Below are 25,117 nucleotides of genomic sequence, written 5' to 3'. Positions count from 1 at the left end.
GTGTTATGTATAGTGTTGTTTTAAACTAAACACCTGTGAATCAACAAAAAGCATTCAAAGTACACATATAGCAGTTCTATCAGATAACAACAGAAAAACTAATAAATTCATCTCTTTTACAATCTCTATCATGGTTATTATATTACTTGTTTTTTGTTGCAACTACAGTCATTTTAAGAAAAAATATTTATTTGTATGATTCAGATTAGTTTTAAAAATAGTGTAAAATTACTTCACAAAATCAATCAGGTAAGCGATGAGCTTTTATTTTGAATTCCGTGAACATGTTTTGAGAGGAACAAAATAGTTTGATCCTGGCTTCACGCTTCCTGATTTCCATAAACACGCTTATATTTCTAATATTCAGTTCTCGTTGTTTTCTTTTAGCTGATTGTGTTTTGATGTACTGTTTAGAAACTGATAGAGGAGGTATGTATATTACATTTTATAGTCTTACGTGCCCTTTGTGTCTGCGAAAAGCATATTAGTACTTTTAGAAAGGGAGATGATACATGTATTGCTTTTGATATAAACTAATAGGTATGAGCTTCATAAAGACAAGCTAAACAAATATATGAAATAACAATATATAAAGTCTGACAGCTGTCATCTTCTTCTGGTCTTTAGATGTATGCTGGTCTGTTACTGTACTGTCAGGCTGATTCCAGTTGTGGTTGATTATGATTATGATTATTAATTGTTATGGTGGGGTTGAGATAGTTTACTTTATTGCCAGACTGACACTTATTATAATTGAAGATATTTGTTAGCATTAGGCACAAACCAAAATACATCATTAGAGAATAATTACATTACTGCCCAACACAACACCAGCATGTTTACTGGGAATCAGAAATTATATTAAGTTTGTTCAGACTATGTTTCTCTGCTGTTCTTTGGCAGGCGCCTGAAGAACCCACAATGCCTTATTTTGGCTCGGAGGAGACGGTGAAAGAGCTCAAGCGAGCTCTGGCCAATCCCCACGTCCAAGCAGACCGCCTCCGCTACAAAAACTACATCACCAAAGTCATCAGGTCCGTCAAGTGTTCATCTGCCTTTTCTGATGAAGAGAGGACTTGCAGAAGCACCAAGCAATGGAAGACCTGGAAATATCAGAATCAAATTTTATTTTATTTAAAATTAAAATTTAGAGTTTTCCGGCCTGGAATACTTATGGAAATTAATAAAATCGTAAAAATTATGGAAATATCTATAGATATACACTACCGTTCAAAAGTTTGGGGTCAGTACGATTTTTTTTTATGTTTTAAAAGAAGAATCTTCTGCTCACCAAGGCTGCATTTATTTGATAAAAAAAACAATAATAAAATAAAAAAACAGTAATATTGTGAAATATTATGACAATTTAAAATATTTTATGACAGTTTTCTATTTTAATATATTTTAAACTGTAATTTATTCCTGTGATCAAAGCTGAATTCTCAGCATCATTACTCCAGTCTTCAGTGTCACATATGATGATTTGATGCTCAAGAAACATTTATGATTATTATCAATGTTGAAAACATTTGTGTACAAATTTTTTTCAAAATTATTTGATGAATAGAAAGTTCAAAAGAACAGCATTTATTTAAAATAGAATATTTTCTAACATTATAAATGTCTTTACTGTAACTTTTGATCAGTTTAACTCATCCTTGATGAATAAAAGTATTGATTTATTTAATTTCTTTCCCCCAAAAATAAAATAAAAATTCTTACTGACCCCAAACTTTTGAACGGTCGTGTTTAATGTTACAAAAGCTTTAGATTTCAGATAAATGCTGTTCTTTTGAACTTTCTATTCATCATAGCATCATGAAATAAAAATGTAAAAAACTGTTTTCAACATTGATAATAATCATAAATGTTTCTTGATCATCAACTCATCATATTAGAATGATTTCTGAAGGATCATGTGACACTGAAGACTGGAGTAATGAGGATGAAAATTCAGCTTTGATCACAGGAATAAATCACACTTTACTGTATATTCACATAGAAAACAGCTGTTTTAAATTGGAATAATATTTCACAATATTACTGTTTTTGTTTGTATTTTTAATCAAATAAATGCAGCCTTGGTGAGCTTAAGATACTTATTTTAAAAACATTAAAAATCTTACTGACCCCAAACTTTTGAACGGTAGTGTACATATTTCTAGTTGCGCTCAGCTCGTAAATAATTCATCAGCTAGATATTGCTTGTGTAGTAGAATATCAACTTTTGAATCGGTTCTGAATTAATCAGTTTAACTGGTTTTCAGATCATTTTGAATGATTTATTAGCATATGACATATAAATGATTTCTTATCCAGTAGTTATTATCCATCAATCACACGTGACTGGAAAAGTCAAAAAGTGTGGGCATCCCGATAGTTAAAAAATATCATGAAGTAATCTTGCCTTTTGAAGAATATATACGAATATATTACATGAGAAACAGAAGAACATTTATGTCATTGTTCATTATGTGTCTTGATTTCCACCTTAACCCTCATCATTAGTTAGGCTACGTCGACACTGATCCGGATACATTTGAAAACGCATTTGTTTCTCCTGCGAAAACTGAGCTTTTTGAAGACACTATCCCAAGTGGATGAATTAGAATTTTTTTTTTTATTTATTATGTTTTAAGTATGCACAGCAACTGTGATGTTTCAGTGTGGACAAGAAAAGCTCGAAAATGCTAGTGTGGACTGAGAGCATTTTGAAATGAAAATACAGTTTTTTAAATGTACCGTAATTAATGTAGATCTATCCTGAGACACAACTTGTGAATTGTTGACAAAAAAAGTCAAAAAGAGATTTCTCAGGCTGTTGTTTGTTTCTTTGTAGGTACATGACACAGGGTCTGGATGTCTCTGCTTTATTTATGGACATGGTAAAAGCCAGTGCCACGGTCGATATTGTTCAGAAGAAGCTGGTATATCTGTACATGTGCACCTATGCCAGTGACAAGCCTGACCTGGCGCTACTGGCAATCAACACCCTCCGTAAGGATTGTGCTGATCCCAATCCGATGGTGCGAGGGTTGGCCCTAAGGAACATGTGCAACTTCAGGTTTGTATGTCTGGCATCATTTGTTTTTGTCTTTCTAGACCCAGAATATCAAGCAATCACCTAGTAACCTCCTAACAACCACCCAGAACACCACAACAACAGCTAAGCAAGGCTGCAGCAATGATCCAGAACACTGCAACAATTAGCCTTGCAGCACCCTAGCAACTATCCAGGACACCTAAGCAATCACTTAGCAACACCCTAGCAACCACACAAACACTGCATCAAAATCTTAGCAACACCCTAAAAAGCAACACCCTAGCAACCATCCACGACGCTTTAGCATTCATTTAGCAACATCCTAGCTACCACTCAAACAATGCAACAACCTTTTTGCAACACCCTAGCAACCATCCAGGACACTAAAGTAATCACTTAGCGACACCTTAGCAACTACCCAAACATCGCAACACCCTAACAAGAAACATCCTATCAATCACACATGACACCCTATCAATCACTTAGTAAAACCACAGCAACCACCCAAACACTGCAACAGCATCACAGCAATAGGCTAGTTGCACATGGCCGCCATGTTGGATTTCCGCGAGTGTGGGGGTAGACACTTCCGGTTTTGCATTACGCCCGGTGCAGGGAGCCGGAGAAAGCCGAAAAAGATCTCTTATAGTTGTTTATAGAATCAATTATATCACTTAAAATACTACTAAGATGCATATTACTATCACACTAGCCAATGGCAATTAAATGCACAGATGCATAGTCAGATTAATTAACTGTTCACGAACAGAAGATTGTATTTGACTCATGCTGCATACACAATGACAGTTATGCCTACTGTAAATATAGAGTTACAACTACTATTAGAGTTGTTTGCATAAAATGCACCGTGCACATTCACACGTTTGCCCTGTGATAGGCTACAATTTATCTCCATAAATACTATTTTCTCAATTCTGCGCATATATTTTCACTTACTTGCATCAATTGCTCAAACAATATTATCATCACATATTTTACATTTACATTTTTAAATGTAGGTACCACAAACAATTTAATATAGCTAAGTGAAATACTGCATGTGCTGCTTATAAACACCAGACAGATAATGATTTCTGAAACAGATATGGTCTTTACTCATCTCACTTGCACAAAATATATGCAGTAATAGAAAGCATAGAAACGCACAGGTGAAATACACTGAAAATTATATGCATTTAAAAATGTGGTCGCGTTGAAGTCATCCCTCCGGATTGTCTGCATCCACTCAGCCCGTACTGCAGCATAAACGGGGAATGCATGAAAGCTGACTTCTTTGTTGTAACGTCATGAAACGGTACATAACGGCACACAACAATGAAGTGCTGAGGCTGTCACCCTCTGAAAGACAAGTCACCTCTCTTGAATCCTAAAAACACTCATTGTGAAAAATTATCTCTGGCAATGGAACTCGGTCGCTGTTGTCTCTCGCTGTCAGATCACCGGAAGTACTGGCCCACACACTCAAGGTCGAACGTCAACGGTCGCCATATTGTGCACGGAGCGAATACCCTAACAAGAAACACCCTAGAAACCTCCCAGGACACCATGACAACATCAAAACGTCAAAAGAAATGCCCCAGCAATGACACAGAACACCACAACAGTCGGCCTCTTAACAAGCAATGCCCTATCAGCTACCCAGAACACCTTGGAGATCACTTAGCAATCACCTAGCACCCTCCCAGAACACTGCAACAACATCTTAGCAACACCCTAACAAGAAATAACCTAGCAGCCATCCAGGACACTTTAGTAATCACTTAGCAACACCCTAGCAGCCACCCAAACACCACAACAACATCTTAGCAACACCCTAGCAACAACACAAGACACCCTATCAATCACTTAGTAACACCCCAGCAACCATCCGAACACATCAAAGCAATACCCTAATAAGAAACACCCTAGCAGCCACCCAAACACCACAACAACATCTTAGCAACACCCTAGCAACAACACAAGACACCCTATCAATCACTTAGTAACACCCCAGCAACCATCCAAACACTGAAACAGCATCATAGCAATACCCTAATAAGAAACACCCTAGAAACCTCCCAGGACATCCAAGAGACGCTCCAGCAATGACACAGAACACCACAACAGCCGGCCTTACTACTCAGGACACCTTGGAAATCACTTAGCAATCACCTAGCACCCTCCCAGAACACTGCAATAGCCTAGCACCACCCTAGCAACCACCCAGGACACCGTAGCAATCACAACCTACTGACCTTTCAAAACACCACAATTACAGCCTAGCAACACCCTAACAACAAACTCTCTGAAAACCACCCATAACACTGGCATCAAAATCACAGTAAGACACAGTCTAAAGTGGAATATTTCTTGAATAAATCCTAGCATACTGTATATGATTAATTGGTTTGTTTTTCAGAATGCCAGGTATGCCAGAGTACATAGAGCAGCCCATTGTTGCAGGTCTGCGAGACAAGGCCAGTTACGTAAGGAGAGTCGCTGTGCTTGGATGTGCCAAATTGCACAATCTACAGCCCTACACAGACATGGGTACAAGTGCTCTGTTTATCTGAATTTAAACAGTTGATAAGAAATTTGCTAAACATAATGTGATAATAACTGTTGCTATCTTATTTTATTTTGGTTAATACATGTGCATGGATGCACACGAATGCATGAGCTGAATGATTTGGGTCACACTGTTCCCTTAAAGGAATGTTTTAAGTGCAGCGTCTGTGACGAATAACAGCATGTCACAGACCCTTAACTGAACAGAACATTCCCTCAGCATCACCTACTTGTAGATAACCTGTTGGACGGAACTCCAGACTGAGACCTAATGGTGGCGTTTTGCAACCTTTTTTCCTGCCGGTGCAACTAAACTTTGTTAGTGCGACCACCACATTTGCCCAACTGATTATCAGCTCGGAGCAACAATAGACATCGCAGCGCGAGCTCAGAACAGGTTTACTTGCCGGACGATCTCGAGCACGCGACACCGCTACAACACAGCTGTGTTAATTCACCACAGAATTAACAACATTTAAGTGAGATCTATTGAGAAGCATTCAATTTCGGCACAGAATTCTCTGTTATAAACCACAGATATCAGATCAAACAGGGCTGACACAGGAGTAACATTGTGCCATGAATGAACAAGTTATAGAAGGCTTTTCAGTCCACAAATCACCAACATTCATGCTAACTGTAACCATGGTATTGTGGCAGAAATAGTCGAATGTTTTTTTTAGTTTTTTTTTTACATTATTCATCTCAGGATTCGTACAACCTTTTAAGAGTGAAATTCAAGCATTTTTCAAGGGCTTCACACTTTTTCCAGCACTTCAAAGCTCTAAATATTATCCAATATTCCAATCCAATATTCCAATATTATCCAATCAAAAATATTAGCCAAATAAATTTTTAATGTGATGGTTAGAAAAACTAAATGTTTAAACCTATAGAAAAACTAAACACTTAGTGTCAAACAAACACTTTTATTTACAAATAAAAGACACAAAATGACCACTATAACCAGTAGATGGCAGCAGAGGATCACTAATTGACTTATTTGCCATTTCCACTCCCTAATATATGGACGTCATAAAGTCTAATAAAAAACAAAAATGTTCTTCAAATTTTGACTGAATTACAAAGAAAACAAGTATAGAGTGCTCGTTTTATAATCACTGAAGCTGTCGGCCAGTTCAGTATGATACTATACAAGAACAATGGAACACTTAATAAGAGTAGAATATATTAAATATAGTAGAATTTAAAAGTTAATTTTATCTGCATCTCAACTCAAGCTCAATGCTTAATTTCCAAGAAATAAACATGTAATATTATTAGTAACTGCACTTACTAATGCAAAACGATAGTCATTTTATGATTAAATTACCTTTATGTTTAAGCCTGCCCACTCCCCCAGTGTTACCAAATCAGGTGCTGGCGCCACCATCTGTAGAACTTATTGGCACCGGTGCCACTGCTCTCAAATGTTAGTCTGGAGCCCTGTTGTATAATCAAAAACAGGCCAAAACTAGGAAATCCCAATTTGTTTATCACCATGATACTAAACAGCAGTACAATACTGTGGTATTCCCTGTCTTTTCTAAACGTTCAGTGTTCAGTGTGTTTATATCCTCAAGGGCTTTGAATATCCTTTCTATAAGGGTCCAGTTTATGTCTTTTACATGATGAATGTACAGTAGAGCATCTGAATGAATTCTCTTTGTATATAAGTGTCTGCTAAATGAATACATTGTGTCGTTTAGATGGCAGTATAGTGAACGAGCTGTATGCTCTTCTGAGGGACCCGGACCCTGTGGTTGTGGTGAACTGTCTTCGTGCATTGGAGGAAATTCTCAAAGATGAGGGTGGTGTGGTTATTAACAAACCCATTGCTCATCACCTTCTCAACAGGTGTGCCATTTTTGCCATTACATTCAATGGATTGTTCATCTAAATAATGTAATTTTGTCATGAAAACTCAGCCTCATGTTTTAAAAAAAAGAAGAAAAAAACGTGTCACCTTTTTTTATTTAAAAATGCTCTTTTTATTCATGTTGGTTTCGTATGGTTATGTAATAACATATGTAATAACATATTCCTTACACCTTAAATACATGTACAAACCCTAATAAGTGTTTTCAAAGGTTAAAAGTATTTTATTCATAAATATTGTAACAATTTTGCACAACATTTTACTATTAGAGTATTCATATTTTCAGTTTACATTTTAACTTTAAGTTTTTGTCATTTTGTTATTAGCGAAAGCGGTCATATAGGGATTGTCAAAGTTTTTTTTTTTTTTTTTTTTTTCACCTTACTGAATTTTTCGTCAACGATACCAGGGACACCGAAACACCGGGGAACATGAAATTTGGTGGGCATGTAGCCCCACTAGACTTCTAAGGAAAAATTTCGTTTGGTCCCCGGGGGCCACTCCCCCCCCGCGCTGGGCCCCCCCAAACCCCAAAAAATGCAGTTTTTCCTAAATAACTACCTGAACCGTGGCACCAAGGATGAAGAAATTTTTATGGTATGTTGGTCTACTAGACTTTTACGGAAAAATTTCGTTTGGTCCCCGGGGGCCAGTTCCCCCCCCCGCGCTGGGGCCCCCGTAAATTTTTCGTCAACGATACCAGGGACACCGAAGCACCAGGGAACATGAAATTTGGTGGGCATGTAGCCCCACTAGACTTCTACGGAAAAATTTCGTTTGGTCCCCGGGGGCCACTCCCCCCCAGCCCCAAAAAATTCAGTTTTTCCTAAATAACTACCTGAACCGTGGCACCGAGGATGAAGAAATTTTTATGGTATGTTGGTCTACTAGACTTTTACGGAAAAATTTCGTTTGGTCCCCGGAGGCCACTTCCCCCCCCGCGCTGGGGCCCCCGTAAATTTTTCGTCAACGATACCAGGGACACCGAAACACCGGGGAACATGAAATTTGGTGGGCATGTAGCCCCACTAGACTTCTACGGAAAAATTTCGTTTGGTCCCCGGGGGCCACTCCCCCCCCCGCGCTGGGCCCCCCTTAACCCAAAAAAAATGCAGTTTTTCCTAAATAACTACCTGAACCGTGGCACCGAGGATTAAGAAATTTTTATGGTATGTTTGTCTACTAGACTTTTACGGAAAAATTTCGTTTGGTCCCCGGGGGCCACTCCCCCCCCCCCGCGCTGGGGCCCCCGTAAATTTTTCGTCAACGATACCAGGGACACCGAAGCACCGGGGAACATGAAATTTGGTGGGCATGTAGCCCCACTAGACTTCTACGGAAAAATTTCGTTTGGTCCCCGGGGGCCACTCCCCCCCCGCGCTGGCCCCCCCCAAAACCAAAAAAATGCAGTTTTTCCTAAATAACTACCTGAACCGTGGCACCGAGGATGAAGAAATTTTTATGGTATGTTGGTCTACTAGACTTTTACGGAAAAATTTCGTTTGGTCCCCGGAGGCCACTTCCCCCCCCGCGCTGGGGCCCCCGTAAATTTTTCGTCAACGATACCAGGGACACCGAAACACCGGGGAACATGAAATTTGGTGGGCATGTAGCCCCACTAGACTTCTACGGAAAAATTTCGTTTGGTCCCCGGGGGCCACTCCCCCCCCCGCGCTGGGCCCCCCTTAACCCAAAAAAATGCAGTTTTTCCTAAATAACTACCTGAACCGTGGCACCGAGGATGAAGAAATTTTTATGGTATGTTCGTCTACTAGACTTTTACGGAAAAATTTCGTTTGGTCCCCGGGGGCCACTCCCCCCCCCGCGCTGGGGCCCCCGTAAATTTTTCGTCAACGATACCAGGGACACCGAAGCACCGGGGAACATGAAATTTGGTGGGCATGTAGCCCCACTAGACTTCTACGGAAAAATTTCGTTTGGTCCCCGGGGGCCACTCCCCCCCCGCGCTGGGCCCCCCCAAAACCCAAAAAATGCAGTTTTTCCTAAATAACTACCTGAACCGTGGCACCGAGGATGAAGAAATTTTTATGGTATGTTGGTCTACTAGACTTTTACGGAAAATTTTTGTTTGGTCCCCGGGGGCCACTTCCCCCCCCGCGCTGGGGCCCCCGTAAATTTTTCGTCAACGATACCAGGGACACCGAAGCACCGGGGAATATGAAATTTGGTGGGCATGTAGCCCCACTACACTTCTACGGAAAAATTTCGTTTGGTCCCCGGGGGCCACTCCCCCCCCGCGCCCCCCCAAACCCCAAAAAATGCAGTTTTTCCTAAATAACTACCTGAACCGTGGCACCGAGGATGAAGAAATTGTTATGGTATGTTGGTCTACTAGACTTTTATGGAAAAATTTCGTTTGGTCCCCGGGGGCCACTTCCCCCCCCCCTGCGCTGGGGCCCCCGTAAATTTTTCGTCAATGATACCAGGGACACCGAAACACCGGGGAACATGAAATTTGGTGAGCATGTAGCCCCACTAGACTTCTACGGAAAAATTTCGTTTGGTCCCCGGGGGCCACCCCCCCCCCCCCCCCCCCCGCGCTGGGCCCCCCCAAACCCCAAAAAATGCATTTGTTATTGCTTTGTAATTTGTAATTGTAAACATTTGTAATTGTTATGGTATGTTGCTCTTAAGGGCCCACATCAACCTAGCCCATAATCACTCATTTGTGATTTGCGCCCCTCCCATAAAAAATGAAAATGCAATATTATTCTGCTTTAATCGCCCCTATCTTCAGTGGAGATGTTCAGAACTGCACCATATTTCATGTGTATGATTAACTTGACATCCTCTGGGGGGTATCCTCTGCTAAGTTTTGTAGAATTTCATCCATGGGGGGGTATAAAATAAATTCATTTATGTGCACATTTAGTGACTGTACACTCATCGGCCTGTAGATGGTGCTGTTGAGCGAAGGGTTGCTGGTTTAGGATGATACTGTCACACACACACATGCAGGAATACAAACAAACGCAAGCATGCACACACACTGACATCCACACGCACAGACACACACCCATACACACACATACAAATCCACATGCACAGACACACACACACAAACACACACGCGCACACATGTACGCACACATACATACACGCACAGACACACACACACACAGACACACACATACACACACACACACACACACACACAGACAGACATGCACATACTATTACTTTTTTTAGGTATATACATAAACACGCAATACAGCCAAATTACTCCACGTCATTTATTTTTGTGGAAAGCCAGTGCAGGCCTGAGCGGCGGTCATATTTTGTACCGCGATGCGGTACATCTAGTTTTTATTATTTTTATTTTATATGCATATTTTTCTATTTAGTTTTTATTTGATTTAAATAAAATTTCAATTTTAGTTTTAGTAATTTTAGTACTTAAACTTATTTATTTCAGTTATTTGGCAACATTTCTAATTTAAGTTTAAGCATTATGTTACTAAGGTAAACAATGCTGTTCTTTTGAACTTCCTTCTGTTCTTCAAAATAATACAGTTTCCACAAAAATATTAAGCCTGCAGTTAAATATAAAGTTTGTTTTCATGTAATATTTATATTTTAGTTTATTTAATTTAATTTAATTTTAAGTATTTTACAACAATACATAATCAGAAGAAAAAGGAAGAGAAAAGAAAGAAAAATACATGCTGCCAATTACATAATGTAATCTGCAATTAACAGGTTCAAAATTACGGAAATGAATACCTTAAATATAAAGTCATGCCTTAAATGAATTCTGCTATATAACAGGTGTATCTAAATTCTATATATGTGGAAATTAATATATAATGTACTTCAATTGATTAAAATTAGAAAAGAAAAGGTTATTAAAAATATTGAAAGGATACACACATAAATACATACATTTATTTTATTTAAGCTTTATTTCAATTACTGACCATGGTTTTTAATAGTTTTAGTTAACTATAACAACCACATGACATTTTACAACCTAAACTAAAGGGTCTCCACTTTCTATTTTGTTTAGTTTTTATTTTTTTCCTGCATTTTTGAAGGACTAAGGTGTTCAAATGCTAACAGCAACACGAATCATGTCATTGACCCATTTAGCAGATTTTCTAAGGATGGACTTTGTGTTTGTGTGTGTTTTCTCCTTCAGAATGAAGGACCTGGACAGTTGGGCTCAGAGTGAGGTCCTCACCTTCCTGCTACGCTACCGACCTCGTAGCGATGACGAGTTGTTCGACATCCTCAGCCTATTAGACGCCTTCCTCCAAAGCGCCCACGCACATGTCTCAGTTTCCACGCTCCGCCTCTTCCTTCATTTAGCCGCCGCCCACCCGGCTGTGCAGGCCGACGCCCTCCTGCACACGAGCGCCCCCCTGCTGGCCACGTGCGGTTCTGCATCACGCGAACTTCGCTTCGCTGGGCTCTGTCACGTTCAGCAGGTCATGCGGAGTCAGCCGGGCCTTTTCGGCACACATTACAAACGCTTCTTTTGTGGTTACTCTGAACCGAGTTACATTAAGTTTCGCAAGATGGAGATCCTGGTGGAGCTGGTGAACGATGAAAACGTGGCTTTGGTTTTGGAGGAGCTGAGAAGTTACTGCACTGATGTGTCTCCTGAGCTCGCCCAGGCATCCATTGCCGCTATAGGTAACACATCTCACAAATATACGTTACAACAGGGAAGAAAAGACTGTTACAACTTCTGTTTCATGCTGACTTTAAAATTTTGCGCATTGTGTATAGTTTACAACCGTGATTTCATTACTTTTAGTAATGCACTATATATATAAATATAAAAAAGAAATGGATCAAATTTATTTTGATAAAACATTTTTTTTTTTTTTAAACAACAACAATGGGCAACAAAGATTTAGCCAATCTAATTTAAAAGTAATTGAATGCCCTGCTACGTATATTAGATTAACGCTTTAAAGCTTGTCATATATCACAACTATTCAGTGTTTTTAATGCAATCATCTTTATTTTAGGTTTCAGACATTTAAATACACATAAGTACTAGCAAAACAATTGTAGTTTGTAAAACTAGTTTGTAGTTTGTAAAATACACACTGATGTTTATTGAAGCGGCAATAACAATCCTTTCAATTATAAATTGACAACGTGTTTTATTCATATCAGATACACATTGTGTAAGTAACTTTTTTCTTTTCCAACTTCACCGGCCACTTACCGTACTTATTATTTCTGGAGAAGTGGATGATTTGACGTGTTGTATATCCGACAGATCTGATTCTCTGAACTGCGGCGCCCCCCATCTCGCATTATAGATCAGCTAACATGATCATTATAAAGGTTTTTAAATGACAAAACGCATTCACACAAGACAGTGTTTTCTCATAGGATAAGAAAACTAAGTCTCATGAATAATTATGAGACACCGATGCGTATAGTGGACACGATATAGATTGTAAACCCGAAAGACGAAAATAACCTCAAAATTAACCAGTTTTCCCCTACAATTAAATCTAACAGATGCTAACATTGTCTTCAATGATGTTCATCACACATACCTCTGTTAAAATCTCAGAAAATTTAGTTTAGGGTTTCATGACCCTTTAAATTTAATATCGCGGCGCTGTGCTGCAGTTCTCTCAATACGTCATACTCCAGGATTCCCCTGCCGTCGGGACATATTAAATGCTTAACGTAGCTTAATGGACTTAAATAGTAATATAAAAGACCAAACTCACATCTTATTTGGGATGTAGGCTATACTATATAGGCAACAAATATTGTCATGTGTGTACCTTACTTCTCACTGTTTGCTAATGATTTAGAGCTGTGGTTCTCAAACTGGGGTATGCGAGGTGACAGAGGGGGTACGCAAACAAAATGATGAGTTTTTCCGTTCATTTAATTCTACCCCACCTTAAAACAACATTAAAACCTTTGTCCTGTGATGTCCTGAATTGCTCCCTTCACCCAGTTTGGTCCGTACCCGAATATGCATACACAGTTTCTCCTACTTCAAAATAACGGTATTTCACATGTTGGTCATGGTGCTCGTTTTGAACTTGTTGTTTGGCTTCAGTTTTGCTGGTGAAGTTAGGGTGTATTTTGTCTATGGTGCATCGCAATTTCCTCCCCATCATCATTTCTGCAGGTGACAGCCCTGTTGTAGACTGGGGTGTAATACTATAACTAAATGCTCAATGCAACTTTGTCTCAATAGTGTTTCCCAGAACTTTTTTCATGAATTCCTTAAAAGTTTGTACTGCCCGGTCAGCAAGACCATTGGATGATGGATGATACGGTGCTGAGGTGACGTACGTTATTTCATTCCTAGACATGAATTCTTTGCTCGCTTCAATGCCAAAACACTGAGCGTTATCATTTCAGGAATGCCATGTGTACTGAAGCTATTTCTGAGGCACTCAAGAGTAAAGAGTGATTCAGGAGTCATTTCCTGGATATGCATCAGTCCACTCAGAATGGGCGTTGACTAAGATTAAAAACATTTTCCCCAGAAATGGACCAGCATAGTCAATGTCCCTGTCCCAAATGGCACACTTCATATATGCACTTTCGGTCTTGTGGACTTACAATGGCTGCCCAATGCATGTGTCCGTTAAGTCCATGAGATCCATGGCCAAGTCCAAGTCCTATTTGTCATTTTAGGTTTCAGAAGGGTGTTCGCGAGTGCCCCTTTTGAGGTTGAAATGCGCACTTTTGCAGAGCCCGCACTGGTGCGAGCTCCACAGCAGACTTCTTTCCAACAGTCGAAGTGGCGTCATGCCATGAAAGTGTGGACTCGTAGGAAGACCGCAAGTATTTAGGTGTCATTTGGGCCAATATGAACTCTTCTCCAAGGCTGTTGGAGAAGACAGAGGGCCACACAGAGGGGCTTTTCTCTGTTCTGGACACACAGCACAATCTCAATGTCAGCATCTAAACTGGGCCACCACAGGTAACTCCTGGCCAGGCCTTTCATCCTTGACAAACCTGGGAGAGACTGATTGCACATAATCACACAGTCTAGAGAGGACAAGATGTTGGGTGGTCCAGTGCTTGATTTGCTCTGATGTTGTCAAAGGACTAACAACGCTGTTCAACGCATTTCCATAGTCCTTGCCTGCTCTGTAAGAAATGACATACTCATATGCCCTCAACATCACTGCCCATCTCATAATTTTGGCACAGCTATCAGTTCTGAGTAAAGGTTTATGGTCTGTACTGATCACAAATTTACAGCCATAAAGATTTTTTTTCTTTTTTTCTCATCATTGTGTATTAACACACGGTTAGACTGCAGCAACTCTTGCTTGTTTGTTCCTCTTTCCAACACCAGGGGACGTCCTTCAAAAACCTGTGCAACGGAGCAAGCAGAGTTGAGAGGTTTGGCAGGAACCGGTTATAGAAATCGCTTCCTGAATATGCATCCTGTACTGATTGGAATTTTTGGGGGAATGGATGGAATGAATACCACTTTATGTCACAGGAAAATGACTTCCTTTTCTGAGAATATACACTTTCCCCTTTTCAACCGCAAACCATACTTCTCCCACCACTGCAACACTTGATCCAGCATCATCAAATGCTCTTGGTAATCTCGTCCTGTCAACAAGATATCATCCAGGTATACTGTTACCTTTGGAAAGTCCTTCAGGACCCCTTCCATAGTCCTCTGGAAGATTGCTGGACTGGAAGTACTACCCCTAAAGGTAATCTGGTGTACATGAACAATACTTAGTGTATTCACTGTCACATACTACTTTGACGCCTCATCTACCAGAATCTGTTGATATGCGTGACTCATATCTAACTTTCTGTATTTTTCTCCTCCAGCTAAAATCGCAAACATATCCTCCATTCGGGGAATGGGATAAGGTTCCAGTGACGACTCTCTGTTAATGGTTACTCTGTAGTCTCCACAAACTGGCTTTAAAACAGGCACAACAGTTGCTGCCCACTCTGAGAATTTCACAGGCTCAATTATATGGTCTTTAATCAGGCGATCAAATTCAGCTTAAATGTTCTCTCTCATGGTAAAAGGGAGTGACCGTGGTTTACAAAAATGAGGCTTTGCATCGCTTGGTACATGAATCTTAACAGTGACTCCTTTTTAATGTTCCACGTTCCTTTTTGAAAACGGTTTCATGTTTCCTTAAAATGTCCTGCAACAACTCTGAGCTGCCTTTAATTCTACTCGCTTTTTCCCAGCTGAGTTCCAGCTCTGTGAGCCATGATCATCCTAATCAGTCAGGCCGAGATCTTGCCACCACCACTGCTGTGAGCTCTTTGGAAAGCCCTTTGTGTTTGACTTTTTACTTTGGTGGTACCTAGAGCGTTCACTGTGTGTTTTTAAACTGACAGAGCTAGTTTTCAGTTCAGCCAGTTTCTTTTTAGCTCCCATTTTGTCATATTCCATCTGGACATCCAGTGTCGATCTCAAAATAGCAAAACAAAATAAAAATGTATTCAGGTTGATCTTCCTCATCCTCTTTAAGGTAATTTGCCCTCTTTGATTGTTTTCCTCTCCCCCATTTCCAAGCTTTCCAGCCTTTATCAACACAAGTTTCTTGTGGTTTCATTCTACATACTCTTTCACATGTCAGATTTTACCACAATTATAAAACTTTTCCTTTTCAAACTTACAGTCTTTCGGCCAATGGTTACTTCCACCTCATCGATAGCACATTCCTGTAACACTCGACTTACTTTTTTTCTCCTGTGTCCATCTTGAAGACAGTGGTACACAGTCGATTTCATTTATCTTTGTGCAAATCTGCCATATCCGTATTAGCAGCTGAAATAGCCTGAGCTTTTCTTTAGCGGCGTCTCAAACGATAGTCCATCTTCAGGCAGTTATCTCTGTTGTATGCTGTCATCATTAACACCGCACACTAATCTGTCTTTCAGCATAACTGTGAGCGTGTCCCCAAAATTGCAATCTTGTGCAAGCTTTCTCAGTTCGGCCACATATTCTACTATACTTTCATCAGGGCGATGATGAATCTGTTACATGAATTCAACTTCCACCATTGAACAATTTCGCTGGGCTTCGGATTAAAACAATTTTTCAGCAAACTCACCAGTTCCTCATAACCCTTTGATCCTGGTCTCTCAGGAATTAATAAACTCCTCATCGGTGTGTATGTCTGCGCTTCAACACAGCTCAAAAATATGGCTTGTTTTTTCCTCTGGTTCCTCAACATCATTTGCCACGAAAAAAATGGTTCAATATTTCACAATACTCCTCCCATGATTGTGACTTATTATCAAATGGAGCCACGGACATCCTGCACTCTGGAAACAGCTGCTCCACAATTCTGACTTTCGCTATATGTTGTATCTTAGATACAAAGGAAAATTAGGAGAGAACGCATCTTGATTGTCTCTTTTATTTAGGACTCATCTCAGTAGCCAGCCATACACACACAAGTGCGCTCACACTGTGTGTTTTTCTCTGCTTTTAACAGTGCTACAGCCCACAAACACAATGTGCCACCGCCCCCTACAACCCGATACTAACATTAACATACAACAATTTTATAATTTCATTAAACATTTGTATTTCATTTCATGACATTTTTTATTAAACATGGACCTTTATTTTCATTTAAAAGGCTTATTTCTGCTATTGTAGGCTAGTTTTGTAAATGTAAGCAATTCATTTGGACAAGCGCAAGCTGGGTGCCTGTAAGATGGTACAGATGTTCACAGCATCGGCTTGAAGTCGTGCATCTTCGGAAGCGGAGCCGCGCGCAGAGTTACAAAAAATGCCGTGCACACCGCCACGCGAAATGGGGTCACGTGCACGACAGAAACATACATTAGCCGAACTCTGTCTGTTTTACACATTGTTATTTTCAACAAACCATATTATAGACTCGTCTTCAGTTTTAAGATGAAGTGCGTGCCAAACCATGGGTGGAGAAGGGTGCGGTTCGTTTAATCTTACAGAGAACCGTTACACCCCTAATGGTTATATTTAATAAAATCATTAAGGGATGCTGCTTTGGGACATTACTTGTCCTTATCCCCAAAGCCCTCCCCTACACTTAGCCCTAACCCTACCTGATAAACACTTTATTCCCACTTTTCAAATATTCTTATTTAAAATAAAGACCTCTCCGAGCTGATGTGCAATGGGAATATAGACGCTCCTGAATTTCCTTAATGGCTTTTTCTTCATTTGTGACAAGTTAAATATGACAAGTAAGGCCCTAATGTCCATGTGGAGTAATCAGGGAGAACAGCAACAGGTGTGATGAACTAATTAACAACCTAGGAGACCAACTAGGGAACTAAGGAAAATGGGAACACTGAAACAGAGCACACATGTCACACAAATCTCTTGTCCCATAATATAAATCATAGTTGAATTATTTATCATTGCAACTTTGTGCTAAAATTACTTCTAAATGTATTATATAATGTAACAATGTTGCTCTTTTCAAGGTCGTATTGCACGAACATACAGTGAGAAGTGTCTGGATATACTGTCCGGACTGCTCGCATTGAAACAAGATCACATCACTTCAGGTATGAGAGATATCTGAGCCACACCTGTGCATGCTGTGCAGGTTTTATATCTTGTAGTTAATGAGTAAAGGAGATGGTTTGCCTAAGGTTTTTTTTTCCCCGCTAAAGGAAGTACTGTGTGATTAACACTGTTTGCTTTCCACAAACCTTTTAGCAGGTGCTTTCTCCAGCCTGGATAAAAGCTTTGTTTGCTAACAAACATTATCAGTTCACAGAATCAAACCGCTCTCCTATCGTACCTCTAATCTGTTGCTTTCTGCTTCCCTGCGTGTCTCTGTTTAGCCGTGATCCAGACGTTCAGGGATTTGGTGTGGTTCTGTCCTCAGAGTACGGCTGCTGTTTGTCAGACCGTTGAGGCCTGTGTTGACAATCCTCAAGATAGTGAGGTGAGATCATTCACCTGCTTTCTATTTTGATCAGACACAACAAGCTGAGCACCTTATTTTGCATTCCCATCCAACTCATCCATAACAAAATGGAAAAAAAATAAAAGCGTTGTAAGGAAATGCAAACATTGGCAAATTATTTATTTGTCTGCTAATATAATTTCAAGAATTTCAGCATAAGTCTTGCAATCAGAAAGCTTTTAAAGGGGTGGTATAATGCCCTTTTCACAAGATGTAAAATAAGTCTCTGATGTCCCCAGAGTGTGTGTGTGAAGTTTTAGCTCAAAATACCCCACAGATATTTTTATACAACATGTTAAAGTTGTCACTTTTTGAGACTGAGCAAAAACGCACCGTTTTTGTGTCTGTTCCTTTAAATGCAAATGAGCTGCTGCACCTGGCACAGAGGGTGGAGCTTCAAGAGCTTGTGTCCTTTTACCTCACACACACATGCACTGAAAATTCCAAAAACTTTTAGCCTTTTATGTTCAAACCGAAGTCAGAAAGATGGAGAGACTCAAGAAGAAGTGACAACATGTAGACAACATTTCTGAATGGTTAGTTGATGAATTTATGTAGCTTATGTGTAGTTATCTTCTAGTCATTGATTAGCATATTCTGTCATGATAATCTATAAATCGTGTTCCGGGGGCGGGGTTTATGTCAATTTTAGGGTTAGTGATGTCACTAACCCGGGAGGAATGTCCTGTAGTCCCTTCCAGCCGTTTGTTGTAGTCCTTAAAAAGCAATTTCTTTAAAAGAAAATATCTCCCTTTGCTTTGAACTTCGAGCGTTGTAACTTTGCAGATGTTGTTTATGCTCAAACAGCAACACTACACACTAGCTAAAGTTAGGAATGTGAAATCATATTCAACCACCCCTTTAAGATCATGAGAAACACTAATTCAGTCAAGTGGGTCCAAACTTTTTAAACCGATGAATCCTGGTTCAACATTAGATTTAAGGGACCCTAAAAAATGATGTTGTAGGACCAGTTTCATACACTACTATTTTAAAGTTTGGTGTCGGTAAGATTCATCAAAGAATCCTGAGAAACAATTATCATAGTTTTTTCAAAAATACTAAGAATCACAACTTTGATAAAAAATCTGAAATGTTTCTTGAGCATCAAATCATCAAATTAGAATGATTTCTGAAGGATCATGTGACACTGAAGACTGGAGTGATTATGCTGAAAATTCACAGGAATAAATTACATTTGACAACATATTACAATAGAAAACAGTTTTTTTTTAATTGCTGTAATATTACTGTTTTTACTGTATTTTTGATCAAATAAATGCAGCCTTGGTGAGAATAAGAGACGTCTTTCAAAAACATGTACAAAACCCCAAACTTTTGAACAGTAGTGTATATATTGTTGAACATATGATAAACATCTCATTCTCCACAGTTTTGCATATTAAGTGTGATTTATACGTTATCCTTACATGATAGCACTATGTTCTTTCACCATTTATAATAAATGGTCTTTTATCCCTCATATAAAGATTTTAAAATATAGGGATTTTAAAGGTTTTGGTTGAAACTAAGTTGGGAGCAGAAAGCTCAGTTTTGCTAAACCTTTACAGAACACTGATCCTATCACATCTGGACTATGGAAGCATAGTTTATGACCCCATAAAATCACATATCCGGCATTTAGACTCTGTACCTCATCAAGGCGTATGTCTGGCACAAAGGTCCTTTGGATCATCACCGATTCAAAGTCTGTATGTAGAGGTTAATACATTTCTCTGCAGAACAGATGCCTCAAATTAGTTTTACATGCAGAACACTAAAGCTAAAGACCCACAAACACAATGCAGCCCATCATGCGGTCTTCTGAATATTCATTTTAAAGTCGACATGAAACGGAAGTTGTGATGGACTTTTCTTTTCTATTGTGACGTATTTCCGAGTGAAATGGCTTCTTGAACAAGAACAAAGGTAGGGCGGAGCTTGATTTTGTCCATGAGGAATTCATTGGATGGTTGTGGTTTGCTATGGATGAGGCATTTTTGTATGCCAACAAAATAGCACTTTTTTTGTGTGAAAAATGGGACAATTTCATTGTCTCAATCAATGGGTTTTTCGAATGTTTTTGTTAAATGGCTGAAATAAGGTCTGTGGTGAACACAAGCTCAAGATACTTTCACGTTTTATTCTACGACATAAAATCAGTATCTCTCCACTCATGATTTATTTAAGCTGTTATGTGGTTGCTGACAAGTGGCTAAATGAGACTACAGAGGCCGTCAGGGACATTAAACGTCATCACGCTGAACAGGTCAACTCAGTGCGCTTTTACTGCCTCCTTGTGCTTATAATCGCGCTCTTACAAACTGTCCTGTCGGAAGCTTAATGGTGGTGACCTTGAAGTCATGTGACCGTCGTGTAGTTCGTTTCCAGCCTAACTGTCTGGCGACTGCATTTAGGCTTCAAAATTCATAAAAGCTGTGTTTGTGAAAATTATTTTGGACAAAACGTGTAAGTATCATAAACTTTTGTTGATCACAGAGCTTGTTTTTTGCTATAATCTAAAAGCCTATGGAAAAATCCTATTGGGTTTTTGTCGAGGGACCCAGTGTGATGCGAACTGCCGAATTGGTCTACAAATGTATGTCATCCCTCTATTGGTGGATCTCATGTGAGTGACAGGTTATTGCCCCGCCCTCACGCCAGTAAACACATCATCAATGAAGAATTGTCCATTTGATTTTATGGTGACTTTGCCCCGGTTACACAGACAAGGCTTAAGCTAGTCTCAGACTAAAATGCATGTTTGAGTTGTTGTAACTGAAAGCATATCTTAAAGATATGTCAGTGCCATTGTTTTGTCTCAAGATGCACATCAGTAATGTTTTTTTTTTTCTAAGGCAAGCTACTGAAATGTCCTAATTGAACTAAGACCTAATCCTGGCTTAACCTAAAACCCTGTCTGTGAAACCAGGCCTTTAACAGCTGATCTAAACATCCTAAAATAAAAAAAGTTTCTTAGAGTTTTCATTACATATGTCTGACCTATCAGAGAAGATCAGATCCTTCTGTCGTTTCTCACAGGGAAAACAGGCTCTGCTGTGGCTTCTGGGAGAGCATGGTGAGCAGATCAGTAGCGCCCCCTATGTTGTGGAGGGCTACATAGACGGGCTAAAGACGGAGCTGTCCTCGGCGGTGAAGATGGAGCTGCTGAGCGCCTCAGTGAAGATGTTCCTGTGCCGTCCTGCTGAGATGCAAGACATGCTGGGCCGTCTTTTACATTACTGTATTGGTGTGTAAAACATGTTTACAGATAATTTAGTCAATAGAAGCACCGTTGGACAAAACTAGTTGTGTTCCTCTAGCTGAACACAAAAACCTTTGACTGTAGAAATAATTATAATCTCTCTCTCTCTCTCTCTCTTTATATATATATATATATATATATATATATATATATATATATATATATATATATATATACAGTACTGTGCAAAAGTCTTAGGCATGTTAATATGCCTAATATGCCATAAGCTTCTGCTGCTTCATATTTTTGTGGAAACTGTGATTAATTGTTTTCAGACTGTATGATTAATCCTTAGAAACTCTCACTTTATTTTTGAATACCTTTGACACATTTAGTCAAGAGCTTCTTGCTTCTGTGATTCACTTACAATGTTTTTTGTCCCTTCCCAGAGGAAGAGAGCAACATGTGTGTGCGTGACCGGGCTTTGCTGTACTACAGACTTCTTCAGCGTGGAGTTGAAGAGACTAGGAAAGCTGTAACTGGACCCAAATCTGATCCGTCCATGAGCGTCCTCACCGGTCGGCAAGAGGAGCCCATTAGTCTGTGGGCCTCAACCTTCAACACACTGGGTCCGCTGTCTGGACGGGATTTATGCCTTCAAACTGTTATCATATCAGCCTCTGCGCAGCCGTCCAGCAGTGCAGAAGAGGAGCTGTTGCCAGGTGAGCCGACATCATTTTGTGTCATTTTTGTATTGTTTTTTATTAATTCATAATTAAAGGACAAGTTCGGTATTTTACACTTAAAGCCCTGTTTACAGATCGTATCTGATGAAATAGAATGGTTAAGATTAAAATTTGGACACATGCTCCTGTCCCGAGAATTTTAGGTTTATTTCGCTTTTGTGGACCTATTTTGCCAAACGCGTCACACCCGTGATTCTTCCGTTGAGAGCTTGAATAATAGACACTCCAGCCCAGTTGGTGGCGATAATGCACCTTTGCCAATTGCAAGCAAACCACGGGCATTTCATTGAATACACAGAAGAAGCAGAAGAAGAAGCGGCGGAGTAATACCGTAAAGGTGCTGCGGTCTCACAGCAAGTCAATGGAGTTGGACAAAAACTACGATAAAACCTGTTGGAATGCATCTTTTTCAGCGATTTTTGAGGGAACATATCAGTGAACACCCCTGACCACTAGGTGAGTTTCACGCCTTTGTAAACGAAAGTTTAATGTGTTTTTAGGAAGGAATCTTCCAGTGCACATAGACAACCATTGTGGGGGTGGTGGGGGGAAGCGAAATAAACCTAAAATTCTCGGGACAGCAGCATGTGTCCAAATTTTAATCTTAACCGTTCTATTTCATCAGATACGATCTGTAAACAGGGCTTTAAGTGTAAAATACCGAACTTGTCCTTTAAGGGCCGATTAAAGATGGTGCGAGGACCCTCTTTGAATTGCCCTATTTATTTAAAAAAATAATAATTTTTAAAGAGGACCTATTATGCTTCTTTTTTTTACATTTACAAATGTATATATATATTTTTTAATTTTTTTTATTGCAGAAATACAGTGATTTTACAAAATACAAATATCGACCAAAAAACAAGACTTTCTTTCTTTCTTACAACTTCCTTTAGTGTGTAATGTTGCTGTTTGAGCATGAAAAAGCTCTGCAAAGTTACACAGCACAAAGTTCCTCCAGCGGGAGTTATTCTCTATATCAGTAACACTGTTTCTGAACTCCCTGAAACTCCATCCAATAGTCTTGAGTTTTCTTACGTGAACGAACACGTCACAATATTCGCAATTTAAATAATTCCCGCCAAAGGCATACGCAAAATAAAGGGGCGGGGCGTGATTGAGTTAGTTAGTAGTGTGTTGAAACCAAATATGGACGCACCCGTAGGTTTCTGAAGAGTGGGCTTCTTTTGCAGTCTGTCTCTAGTGGCCGGTCGATGCATTGCAGTTTAAATAACTTCCGTGTTGGTTTTAAGAGAGAGACCGGAAGGTTGCCGCTTGGTTGAAACTCACGGTTATGGTAAGGGGTGGGACCTTTCTCAAACACATTCTCAGCGGTTGACCAATCACAACACACTGATCCAGCCAACCAATCAGAGCATATTGAACTTTTCAAAAGGAGGGGCTTCATAGAGACGAACTAAATAGAGCGTTACTGACAGACTGGGAAGAGAGGAGCTGCAATGACAAATATTGGGAAAATAATGTTTTTTATTTATTTAATTTTTTACATTCAAGCATGTAAACCTATTCTAATAGAGCCAAAAACCAAAATCAAGACTTTGTTGGGCATAAAATGGCCTCTTTAATTTGAATGACTTTAATTTATTTATTTTTTACATCATTTTAATTAATTGTGATTGAATTAAATATAGTTAAATGATAATATTATACATTTAATTTAAAGTTTTATAATAAATTGAATAATAATACAGCATCATATAACTGTCTCGCCCTCATATAACCTTTCTCTGACTAACAGGGAGTAAAGATGTAACCCTCTCCTGCCCAAATGACACAGAAGAGGAGATCAGTCTATCTCTGGGTCCTCCTTTATCCCATGAAACCTTTGAGAAAATGTGGTTGGACTTGGAGATTCTCCACAGGCAAACTCTGGGTTTCCCTCGACCCAAAGCCGCCGCGGATACTTTACAGGCCGCGTTACAGCTGGTGAAGATCCAGACTCTGGCCTTCACGCCGGGCGACACTGTGCCCTGGAAGGCCTACCTTTACACCAGGGGCACTGGGACCCTGATCCTCGCTGAACTGTTGCAGGAAGACCCGGAGGCCCCTGGCACTGAAGGAAGCTTAGTGGTATCTGTCAAACAGCAGCCTGCAAACCAACACACCATTAGAGGTTTTGTAGCGATAATCAAGAGTGTGTTCCAGACTCTTCATTTTGATCGTTTATGAAAAATATTGAAGTATTACCACAAGGACAATGAGGACAATGCACAGTACCTTCTACACAAATCATCTAATGGTCTTTCTAGACAACAACAACAAAAAACTTACAATAAAATAGTAATATGCTGTTGGAATCTACAGACAATTAGTATTATTTTAGCACTACATAACATTGGCTTACACACATGCACATTCAGCGCACATGTGGTCAATTAAAACACGCGTCTCTTTTGGAGGTGTGAGGAGCAGTCAGTCTAGTCCAGGGGTAAGCAACCTAAGGCACGCGTGCCAACACTGGCACGCGGAGGGTTAATCGCTGGCACACAAGCAAATGCGAGAGAAGTGTATGTATTTCATTCAGATAAAGTAGTCTAGTGTTATGCCGGTCAAATGCACTCGGGCTCCCCATGATTAACATCGCGCAACATCAGCATCACACGTGCACACGGAACGCACATGTAGGAAACCTCGTGAATTACGGCCGTTTCACGCATATTTTTTTCGGCGTACATGTTAATCCACACCGGGAGCAGGAGCAGCGCGCGAGCGCCCAACAGGAGCGTCGCGTGA

The 25,117-nt window shown here is 39.8% G+C and overlaps 1 protein-coding gene and 1 long non-coding RNA gene across 2 annotated transcripts in view; one reads left to right on the top strand and one right to left on the bottom strand.

Moving 5' to 3' along the window:
* The window catches only part of LOC309480700, an 87,322-nt gene that overhangs the window by 43,251 nt on the left and 18,954 nt on the right, over positions 1-25,117 (bottom strand). The gene's annotated exons all lie outside the window — the stretch shown is intronic.
* Positions 277-24,681, top strand: ap4b1 (adaptor related protein complex 4 subunit beta 1). The gene is made up of 11 exons (XM_082145085.1): positions 277-429; positions 904-1,034; positions 2,840-3,064; positions 5,463-5,593; positions 7,321-7,468; positions 11,650-12,146; positions 17,922-18,005; positions 18,288-18,391; positions 21,455-21,662; positions 22,067-22,339; positions 24,123-24,681. Exons 2-11 carry the CDS (start codon positions 922-924, stop codon positions 24,551-24,553), a joined length of 2,214 nt encoding a protein of 737 aa, XP_082001211.1. The 5' UTR covers positions 277-429; positions 904-921; the 3' UTR covers positions 24,554-24,681.

This window comes from Leuciscus leuciscus (assembly GCF_965113295.1).
Source record: "Leuciscus leuciscus genome assembly, chromosome: 18".
NCBI classification, from domain to species: domain Eukaryota; kingdom Metazoa; phylum Chordata; class Actinopteri; order Cypriniformes; family Leuciscidae; genus Leuciscus; species Leuciscus leuciscus.
Note: the sequence above shows the minus strand (reverse complement) of the source record. Positions and strands in the feature narration are given on the sequence as shown.